The sequence below is a fragment of the Eurypyga helias genome, unplaced genomic scaffold (genome assembly GCF_000690775.1).
Source record: "Eurypyga helias isolate BGI_N326 unplaced genomic scaffold, ASM69077v1 scaffold65, whole genome shotgun sequence".
Classification (NCBI taxonomy): domain Eukaryota; kingdom Metazoa; phylum Chordata; class Aves; order Eurypygiformes; family Eurypygidae; genus Eurypyga; species Eurypyga helias.
This window is the reverse complement of record NW_010250530.1, coordinates 52,076-63,591: the sequence shown is the minus strand read 5'-3', so window position 1 is coordinate 63,591 and position 11,516 is coordinate 52,076. Positions and strand designations below refer to the sequence as shown.

The 11,516-nt window shown below is 46.1% G+C and overlaps 1 protein-coding gene across 1 annotated transcript in view; it reads right to left on the bottom strand.

Annotated features, from left to right (window-relative positions):
- Positions 1 to 2,265: 2,265 nt before the first annotated feature.
- LOC104509663 (histone deacetylase 4-like) overlaps positions 2,266 to 11,516 on the bottom strand; it is a gene marked incomplete at its 3' end in the record, with an annotated part of 55,408 nt that continues 46,157 nt past the window's right edge. Inside the window, exons 10-12 of the mRNA XM_010151684.1 lie at positions 11,042 to 11,299; positions 9,180 to 9,366; positions 2,266 to 2,434 (exon numbers count right to left, since the gene is read on the bottom strand). Of these exons, the coding sequence (XP_010149986.1) occupies positions 2,266 to 2,434; positions 9,180 to 9,366; positions 11,042 to 11,299 (614 nt within the window). The remainder of the gene's footprint in view (positions 2,435 to 9,179; positions 9,367 to 11,041; positions 11,300 to 11,516) is intronic.

The following is an 11,516-nucleotide window of genomic DNA, read 5'->3' as shown; positions in this document are numbered from 1 at the left end:
TAGGGCTGCTATGCAGACAGAGAAGTTATAATCCATAAAAGAATTGTAGATACGTAACAGGCTGCATCCCCATCCTCATATAAACAGCTCTGTTAATGTTTTGCACATCACACTCACACTACTGTGAGCGGGGCTAGAGGGCTCAGCTCATGCTGTCCTGCATGGAGCTTTGGCACAGGCAACACTGATTGGAAAAAGTAACATAATTATTAAAAGCAATCATAATTATACAGGCCAGACTTCAAAAGTCCTTTTAAATGGATCATATAATGGAACATGTCCCACAGAACAAAGCTTTCTACATGTTAAGTCTACAGCATCCCTGTCCTGGGGGTAAGGAAACAAGTCCATCGTCCCAGGCAATGCCAACGGCTCACGCTCATGCTCCAAACTAGCAGGACAGATCACCTGTGTATAAAAAGCTGTCCCCTTGCCAGGCAAGTGCACCTGATGTGGAGGTAATCTCCACTGAAGGAAAACCCTATATGGTTCTCCACTCTGCTATGCTCGCAGACAGGTTCCAACTGCGGAGCTTCAGAAAGACTCTGAAGGGCGGGCAAGTAGCCAACGGGCTCTGCAACGTGTAAGAGAAGTATCTTAGTCAAGGGTGGTGGAAAGTGAACGAGCGGCTCCAGAAAAAGCCCTGTCAAGAACAGAAAAGTGAAGTGAAGAGGTAGGAAAGAGACAGAGAAGTGGGGAAAGGCTGTGCTCATCAGACCCATGAGAAAAGATAAAGAAACTTTAACACAGGTCTGAGCAGGCATAGGAGACAGTGGGGGTAAAGGAAAGCTAACCAGAGAGAGAAGAAAGTGCTTAGATCAGCTGCTCATCCCAAATTGGCAGGTCAGACCTCGAAGAAAGCTGTCAGAGAAGAAAACCCTGTAATTGAGGCAAGAAGCTAACATCACATATTTATCGTTTTCAGGAAAAGGAAGAGTCAAGGGGAGGTGGACTTTCACTAGTGGTCAGCAGGGAAACACTGGTGGAAAGCAGGTGAACATCAAGAGCAGCTCCAGTTGTGAGAGCAGCCGAAAAAAACAAACTGAGGAACAGAACAGTTGCCTGGGATCATACAGTGAAGAGCTCCACATATTAGAGAACGTCTGTAGCACAAATCCAGGCAGCAAGGCAATTAGCACTGCTCTATTTAACTCCTGCTTCGAAGCAGAGGAGCTAGACAGCAGTGGGTTACTTGTTTGTTGGGTTTGGGGTTTTTTTTGGTCCCAGATAATAATCCCAAAATGCCATTAAATGGATCTCTGTAGACAGAAACAGGCCTGAAGTTCTTCCCTGCTCTCTTTGGGGATAAATCTGGAGCTGACAGGGAACTTGAACCAACGCCGATGCTGCCACCATGTGGATGTCTCTTCTGACCGCTCTGAAAACGTTCCCAGCCAGATGCTGACATAACCCAAACACGCTGCACGGTTCAGTCCCTCAGACGCTCGAGGAACTGACGTACACACAACCACTAACTTACCATCACTGCTATTAGTTATAGGGAATAATTACAGATTATACAGAATAATTACAGTATTAATCAGTAGCCTTTTTATTTCAGGATTACGCTTTATCTTAGTTGGCCTTGCTCTTAAACATGTATGTCCAATGCAATTAACTGACCCTCTTGTGACAGAACAGGTGCTTAGTTACGCCCTCCTATCCGCATTCTTTTTACAGTATCTTCGCTATAGGTTGACCATTACTTATGACAGAGTATTAATGGTATTAAAAGGTATTAAACCACAGAAATATAAACTTGTCGCTCCGCAGCTCTTGCTGTCATCATCTAAGTGATAGCAAATAACAGTTGCTTCCTACCTTGCTTTTATCTTTAGCTACTTGGTAGGGACTTCCAGTTTACAGGGAACAGGACTGAAAATTACAGCAGCAGCTTCACTACAACAGCGGGCAGGAGCATTCTGCAACGCTACGGGAACTTTCCAGCAGCCAGCGCAGCGCAATGAAATCGGATCGCTAGGAAAGCACCGACAGACGTGCACACGCACGCGCGTAAGCAGTCATCTAGGAATGGATTAAATTTAGGCCACACAGAGCAGACCACTGCCAACAGCTGGAGCTATATAAATGTCAAGCCAGAACGCAGCATGAAGTTTGCACACCCAGGTAGCAATCAGCAGCCCGAGCTGCAGGTTCAGTACATACGCCATCGCCCAGACAAGAAATCGGCCCCTCAAAAATGCTCATAACCCGGCAGTGGAATCAGCAAGACAAATCCAAATTCTCCCTTTCTCCCAGGCCCACCACTTCATCTCCCCCTTCACTGATATTTTTATTACCTCACACTTGCCACGGAGACCCGTCTCCTGGAGCCGGGACCAGATGCTCTGGATCCTCCCCGCGTGCTCTGGGTGGCTGTTGGTGTTTCCACAGGTACACTGGTGTTTCAGCATCAAGGTGTCATATACAAGGCCTGCAGCAGAGGTTACAAAATCGCTCTCAGTTTAAAACAAAAATAAATTTGCCAGATATATGGAAAAATCCCTCTGTTTCTTTTTTTACACTTTATATTCAACTTCATATTCAACTGAACAGTTCTAGACAAAGACTGTGTGTTTACCAGGACTCCCAGAGCTCTAAGAAATGAAAATCCAGGATGCTGCTTTGAGACAGCACCAAACCTGCAACAATCTTTTCCTCTGGAAATCCCCAACAGATCCAGTAAAGAAATTATTCACCAACATCTCTGCAGGCTGAAGTTGTGAGAGTGACAGGAGGTGGTGACAGCTGAAAGCATCAGTATGAGTACAGGGGGGCCGTGTAGGAACGTGATCTAGGAGGGGACTGACTTGCAACTTTTCCGCTGGGTGCTTTCATGACTGCTGCTTAAAACGACTCCAGGGCTTGGGATTAAAAACCAGAAGGAGTAAGTCGTTAGCAGGCACTATGTTTCATAAAACAGTCTGTGCTGAAGTCTTTGCATCAACATTATTTGACAACATGCTAATTAGGGCTATTAGCGCACGCTTGGACATAATTATTCAGCACGATACGTAGGTATTTAGCAGTGTTGTTTCATTTGAACGTGGGAGTCAGGCAGCTAAATCCTCTTGCATTACCAAGTATTTATGGCATGACAACAGCGTAGGAGACTGATTCATGCACCAGAGTTGCCCGGGTATGTTTTTGGAACGGGAGTTATGATTTCATAGCCAATGTTCCACTGGAGGAAAACAGCAGGTCCTCCACAGCTATGCAGTCCCAGGGACAAAAGACCTTTCTTTTTTTTTTAACTCAAGAAAAAGAGATATAGTTAAATGTTTAAATCTACCCTTCCCTTCAGGAAGAAGCTCCAGAAAACAAAACAAAAGAGGTGGGTTGTTTTTCCCCCAAGGAGTAAGGTTTCTTGCAAGAAATACCTGTTGGAAAGCACAGCATAAAGTCGCAAATCAAAGGTCTTGGTGAGAATCCAAAGCCTCTGAATTAGTGGCAAAGGGAGAAGCTATTCCCAGATCCCAACGTCAAAGGTTCTGCACTCCAACTGATATTGCTCCCCATAAATCTCAGACAAGCACACCTATGCTGGGGCAGGCAGCGTGAATGCAGCTCAAGGAGCTTACCAGAGCTGGCTTTCATGTAGTTCAAGTACTGATAACCATATAATCATGAAGAGGTTTGGGTTGGGAGTGACCTTAAAGACCACCCAGTCCCACCCACCTGCCGCAGGCAAGGACACCCTCCACTAGACCAGGTTGCTCAAAGCCTCATCCAGCCTGGCCTTGAACACTTCCAGGGATGGGGCATCCACACAAAAAAAAGCACAATTTACAACTGCCTGGAGTTCACAGGGGCTTGTAAGAAACCAGGCTCTGAGAACGCAGATGGACACTTGGCCTGGAGCTGAGCGCCGTGCTGCTACAGGTACCCCAGCTTGGCTCTGGCTGCCATCACACCTTTTGACTGAGTGTAGGCATGTTCTGCCACTGAAAAAAATTGGCTTTCTCCTCTGAGACAAACCCTGGCACTGACACTTGCCAGCATTCAGCCTTAGGGGAGGTATCTGGCAACTCCCCGCTTCGCTGTAGGTGAGCGAAAGAAAAGAAAGCCCAACAAAGCCCAAACCGCATTCAGTTCGAGGAAGAGAATGGAGCAGTGCTTAATTGACTGCCTTTGGGTTAGCCAAAGTTCAGGTAACTAAGACCATGCTGCAGAGCTCTGCAGAGGTCTCCCACGTTTGAGTCACAGCACCGATCTTCACTAGGAGCTGCTGGGCAATGCCAAGCACTGCCAGTGCCACCTGAGAAGCAGCTGGACGCCTGTGGTAAGGCTGGCTGCCCGTGAGAACTCCCCCGTCCGAGTTCATTCAAAGTATGCACTGCCTGCGGCAACCTCGCCTCAGGTTAATTCTTTCTGAAGAAAACTCATCTCCAGGCAACAACATGCAGATGTCCTCCTAGACCATCCCAGACTGCACTAGGCTTGGCTAAAATATTGAAAAAAGGAAAGTAGTCCTGCCTTCTCCAACTTCCACATGCATCTACAGGGTCAACAACTACGCCTCATAGACTTAAAGCCAATAGGTGCATTCACATCTATTTAACATACATATTCACAGTCAACACCCAGCCTTGAATTCAAAGAAAAAGAAGTACAGGCTGCAAGTCATTCATCAGGTAGGTGCTGACCTGTCTGGGTGCCACCCTGGCACCCTTGGGTCCACGAGCACTCTGCTGTTGGCACCAGCGAGCCAGGACTGCACCCTCTGAGGGCACTGACCTTAGAGAGCAAGGACTGAAAGATGCTGCAATTGAGGTATTTTGGTGACAGCCAAAGAGAAGGGCAACGGGAAAGCGCGCTGCGTGAAGCACAGGCAAATGAGTGCATCAGGGAATTCACTAATGGAAACGGGAAGAGTAGAATAGGAAAGCTAGAAAGAAGAAGCTGCACCTCATTTCTAAGAGAGGCTGCAACCTGCAGATAAATCTCAGGCTAGTTCACACCATACCTTCATGAGCGTGTGGAAAAACCTAAGCATTTTCAAGCAGTGCATTTTAAGCAGCCTTTTCTTGCCCGCCTCCTGGATTCCCACATGATGCTTAATGCCGATGCTCTAACAAGTGGTTTTGCTACTTGTGAGCTGGGCACAACCTGGCAGTGAATTAAAAGCTAGTAGGGGTCTAAGCCCATTCAGTTGCTGTTTCAAGGGTGTTTTCCCCAAATCTTTAAGCATTAGGAACTCCTGAAAAACGATCGCGATGCAGCCCTAGGTGCAGAGGTAAAGCAATGCCTAGCCAGTCTAAAAAGTCTCTGTCTTGTTCTCTATTTTGTACCTGGGTAACGCTAGAGCCTGGTATGGCAGAAGCCAACACAGATCGAGCCAAAGATAACTGCAAAGCTAAAACCAGCTTTTTGCCTTGACCTTACACTCTGCCGTTCCTCTCCTGCCTTTCTACGGTGCAGCAGATCTGCTGGGTATCTCCCGGGTTCTTTGGAGGGAGTTTAGTGTCAGCTCAAGTAGGCAATGGCATTTATCGACTCATCTTACTCGGTGCCACCTAAGAGCGCTGCAAACACAGGTCGCTGTGGGCGAGATCCCCGGCCACACAAGCCAGCACCTCCTCCCACACATCCCCAAGCGCTGGAAAGCCATACGTGTGTTTAAAATACACGTCTACAGCTAAAAGGGGTTTTGGTAACGGAGCCTATTCAACATAAGTAGACAAAAAGGTTAAAGAAAAGGTTTTCAGAAAAGGTGGTGGTAGCACACCTGCTCATCTCTATTTTTTAAGTTAACGAGGATGACAGCAGGCTTTATAGAACTTGGTCGAGCTATAACTGATCTCCTTTCCCAGTGACCAAATAACAGTAGTGTCCCAATGAACTTCTACACTGTAATCAAACGTCACTCAACACATCTCTTTTTAAAAAGTAAACCACTGGAAAGACGGGAGCAGTTCCAAGTTCCTTCCTGTGGTTGGGGACACTCAGATGAAGACACACACACACACAAAGGAAAGGAAAGGAAAGCTTGGCAATTTAAGCTTAAAATACAAAACTACATCGGCCATTGCAAGTTAAATTAAGTGGTGCTGGAAGCAATACTCTTTAAGACATGAGAACAATCATTTTTAAAGGTCAGCACTAAAGCATAACCAACTTGCTTTTCTTGGCAGAACAAACATATGATTTGAGGTTCAGATAATTATATTGCTCTGCAGAGGAGAGAATAAATGCCTTCATCAGAAATGAAAAAAATACTTTAATGCAGAACATCAGAATAATTTGTGGAACCATTTTTACAGGAGATCAGAGACTGGATAATTGGAGCTATGCAAATTAATGGCCTAACCTGAGAAGTCTTATTCAAGTGTGTAGAACAGTGCATGCAGAAGTATTCATTAAAGTCAAGGGGGCTACTTGTGCTAGCGAGGGCAAGTTCAAGGACTAGCTCTCTTTTATATGCTAGTAGGAAGGAAAATTAAATGTCATGCTTCGGGACATAAAACTGATTGCTTGAAAAAGTCAGGAAGGGCACTGTTTTCACTTTCATGTGGAGTAATGCACATCGTGTTTTTTTTTTCCTACACCTTTGAAGTCTCAGGTATTGGTCAATGACAGAGACAGGAAAATAAATTATACATAAACCTCAGAATTTTAAGCTGTCTGGTCCTAACTCCATCCAGAGAGAGCATTACGTGTTTAATGTATAATATCCTGGACGTGAAAGTGACAGACAACTCCTCTGTCTGTTGGACAATAACTGATCTCTTAAGAGCCACATTCGTGACTAGAGTGATTATAGTTGGCTTCATTAGGGCCGTTGAACGAGGTTTGTTTTTTCCCAGCTCTCTCAAAAAATGATGACAACAATTCAAATCTTAATTCCTCTGAAATCCAAAGCGCATAATCGCGTTAGGATCAGTCTCCCAAGCAGCCACTTATCAAACAGATGGTTTTTCCTAGCGAAAAAGAAGCCTGGTGCACTTCAGCACTGCTTGCTTTGTAAAATACCCAAGACTTCAATTTCCTGCCTTTCAAAGAATAATTCAATCCTAGTGATTAATCTTTAGTATCTACCTCCAAAAACACAATCTCCGACACACCGTGGACAACTTAAAGAAAACATGAGCAACCTAACTCGCACACACATGCTCAGCAGCTGAAATGCCTGCTTTATTCCTCTGTGCTCACATGCCCATAGCAGTAGGCTCTTTTTTCCTGCCACTGTTAAGCAGATAGGGACAGTTAATTAAACTGGACTAGCATAAAGGTCTCACCTTTATTTGTGCCAATGAATGCCCAACACTTCCTCTCTTGACAGCAATTTATTGTGTTTTCCTCCTCCATTCACCTAGCATAAATGTAGAGAACTGCACGAGATAGAAGGCAATGGAAAAATCAAGCCCTCGGAGTCTTAACATGGATAAAAGCCATGAAGAGGATATTTTACAGGTGAACTACACTAAGCATTCTTCACCTCACTGCACTGGATCATGCAGTGCTATATAAAAGCAATGTGATATTCCACTTCTTATTTTAATTCACCTTTTTTTTTTTTTAATAAATTCCTGCCTGCGAGGAAAATAAATCATAACATTGTAAGTGTCTTTTCAAAGCAGCCCAGCTCTCAAAATCTGCATTCTTAACGTTACCTGTAATTTTAAATGAAATCTAGTGGCACATATCTGAGTCAAACATATCCTCTGGTAGGAAATGTTATTGTATGTTCAAAGTCTTGTGTATGATTGACAAGGCAACTTGAATACTGGAGGAGGAGAAGGAAAGAGAGAGAAGGAATGAATAATCTCTTAAAGTCGGTCCTGGCTTCCTTGTTTTTAAAGCAACAGGGTTTGGGTCTAAGTGGCTTAGATGCTCAAGTTTCATCTGGTTTGACCGTGAGCCAGGGGACTGCCCTTCTTTGCATCCTTGGCAAAACCCAAAACGTAGAATAATCTCGCTGTAACCGGTTGCATTAGAAATGCAGTTTTGCCGAAATGCAAGGTTTCAATATTAACAATGATTAGACTTCAAGGGCTGATTCACAAAGATGAGATAATACTGGGGCTTTTTCATAGCTGCTCACAGATGCTTCCCACCCTGCAGCTAGCTAGCAGCTGAAGAACAGAGTCATATTTAACATATCACTGTTACTATACCCTCAGCATCTGAAAATAAACCCGATTCACAGAGCTGATTTTAATGATGCGAGAAGTGTGGGTTAAATAAGAATACATGGCTAAGTGAAAGAGAAACAAAATCATGAGTTACTCTTCTTTGGGCGTTCTGGATTTTTTTTTCTTCCCCTTCCTTTTCCCAAGGCACACATCACACTGCAAAAATGTTCATTCACAAAATAGAGTCTGACATTTGGGTAAGAAGGCGGACTTCAAAATAAGTCCGCCTAATCACCCAACACAGGACTTGAGAAGCTGCACACAAATTAACTTTCATCTGTTCCTAAGGCTACTGCATAGACAGGAAGGGATTTGGGGGAAAAAAGTTAGTTGTCAGGATTCAGGAAGAGCAATTATTTTTTTGCCTGTGATCTTTGTGGGGAGATTAACACCTTCTTTGCACTTCTGGTTTTCACTAGGCCAGTGCAGAACTGCTCTCAAGTTTCCTTCAAGATGAAGACTGAACAGGTAAGAAAACACTCTTCAGTCTGTCTTTCTGCTCAAGACAACTTGAAATAATCAACTCACCTCGTTTTTCCTAACCTACGGGCAGAGAGAGTGTTTCAGAAGGAGGGACAGGCTGGCACAGAGCCTGGAGTGGATAACTTAGGGCACGAGATTGCGCAGGGACTGGAGAAAATACAGCCAACAGATACTGCATTTGGCTTGCTGTCCTTTTCCAATAACACTGCCGCTCGCCACCCTGCATCTAAATCAGCTTTGTCACAGCACATGACTCGTCTGGTTTTTTCTGGAGATACATAATTGAAGCACTGTGCTACCATTCTGTTGATTTTTGCAGGTTATTTGCTGTCTGGACTGTAGGGTGTCTGTCCCTCTGGGGATGGGACAAGCAGGACAATAGGACGTGAGACAACTGAACCTTATCCTTGAAGAAGACAGGATGTCATGGAGTCCCCAGACGTAGCTGGGATGCAGAGCCCAAAGAGGTGGCTTTGCAGGGACAGGGCAGAAATGCAAAACATAAGGCAAAACAGCAACCACAGCCCCACTGTTTCAGCTTCCAGTGCCCCAACACGTTACCTGTCGTGAACCTTGGCTTAGTGGGTGGCTCCTGTACAGACATCGGGAAGGTGGCCGAGGCAGGCGAGGACTGCGCACGGGACAGAGGCCGATGCCCTCCGAAAGAGACGGGCATGCCAGCTGCTTCCAGCGATGCCTGGTAGTTTCTCAGCTGGTGAATACGTTGCTGCTCCAACAGAAGGGCTTGCTGCAGGGAAAAGAAGCTGGGAGTTGCTAAAATTCTGCGTGGTGCTTTCATAAAAAGGTTTTTAAGGTTCCCAGGCTTGGACTCATTTCCACGATAAACGAGCGGATGCACAGGCGTGCAGCAAATGAAGGGGTGCACGTTTCTAGAGCGCAGTCACGCCAGCACAGTGCATTCAAAGCACAGCCCTGGAGCTGGTGCACACTGTTAGCAGAAGCAGACCCATCCTCTCCCTGGGACCTTCCTCCCGCTGCCCTCCCAACCCGCTGCACTGGTGCATTTAACAGTGCGATGCACCAGACCAGGAATGTGTCCAGCTCAACCGGACCCCAGGCAGGAGATGGAGTTTTCAGCCGAGCTGGTTCTCTGCACAGCCAGACCATCAGCTGGTCAGGCTCTGGTCAGAAGGGATGGCTGCAACCGCAGACTAACAACCCTCCCCCTCCTCTATTTATTCTCCCATCCTCTTTGAGGCAAAATAATTGCAGAGGGGGACAATATTTTTAAGATTCCTCAGGTGTGACCATACATCTAGGACTGGGGCAGTGGGGGCTGCACTTTCAGAGGAACAGTGTCACTGTGGTCCAGCATTAGCAGCGTGTTACCTTTAATTTATGTATTCATTCCCTAAGGCAACAAGGCTCAGATGTGACCGTATAAATCAAGTAACACTTTGTACGAGCACGGCTGGCAACGGCATTGATCTTTCAAGGCAGCGCCGTTCTGAAGAGAACTGAAACTGAACTGAAAACGCAGACCCTGAGCACAACAGCCAGAGACGTTCGTGCGGGACAGGCGAGTCAGCTCCGCAGCACTAGGGAGATGGCAATGAGATGCAGATGACCGCAGGGAGCAACCGATTTGCACCCGATTCACGGACGCTGCAACTGCAAACCTGGCACAAGTTCGCTTTCCCTAGCCAAGGGCTGTGGGTTTACTCGGAGAGCTACACCCTGGCATGGCTACAGCAATCGGCTGTTGGCTGCAAATCCCCGGGCGGGGGTTACGCACGGTTGTACCTACAGTCCGATGCTGAGTGCTAAGAGCTGCGAGGATGAGTACTCATGCCTTAAGAGAATTGTAACCTTCTTACCTTCATTACTGCTACCACAACAGGCAACTTTTGGGAGACTGCCATGTAACTTGGAAGATTACACTACGCTACGTTGTTATTGGATTTATTACCTGCAATCCACGAGCCTCTGGCTCTTACCCTCAAAAGTGAGCATAGCTGGGGTCTCTGGGATCTCCAGTTCTGAAGAAGGAAACCCTTCCAATGACCCACGTCCCCCGTGTCCTTATCCAGCCCTTCTATGAGACAGTCAATTTGTCTTACACCATAAAGGCCAAAATAAAATCCTCTGCTAGTATTTAGTGCTCAAAAAAGTTAAGACATACTTTTTCTTCCCAAACAAAGAAAAAGTGGTTCAGTGGCTGCAAACATGTTGACTGTGTTTTGTGCAGATGATCCAGATTCTCCTCCATGGGACTTTTGAGTGGACACAGTGACTCCAGGGAAGGATGGCACTGATTTTACCTGCAGGTTTCTTTATGTAGCACATCCTCAAGAGCTGGTTCCCCCAAGTTTCTCCCCCTTAGAGTAGTGTAAGGTGACTACCAAGAATCAAGCAATCTACAGAGAAGACCAAGACCCAACCCTGGTATTCTGCGCGATCACCTGACGGAAGAGCAGCTCCTGCTCAGCCTGCCGCTGCCCAGACTCCAGCTCCTGCTGCGGTTCTGCTTCCTCCTCGTCGCTCTCAATGGGTTCTTGCTTCACTTGCACCATGTTGGCCAGCCCTGGGGCCTCCTTTTGGCTTGCGACTCTGTCGCTGTATGGCTCCTCCAAAAGGGCTTGGTGTTCCCGTAACTCTTCTTCTGTCTCCTCGGGGTGGCTTTCATGCTGGCGAGCTGGTTCGTTGGGTTTTGATATAATCTGAAAACATGCCAGAGGTTAAGCGATAAATAAAAATGTAACTCATCACAGGTAAAGTTCACCCTGTTCTCCTCAAAGAACCAGCTTCATGAAAAGAGCAATTCTGAATTATAGCTTTTATCTCATAAACTAGGTCCAAAACAACTGCTCAAGGGAAAGGTCAGGGTAACCTTGGCATTGAGCGCTGTGAATCCTGTGTCCCAAGTAATGGCAGCCC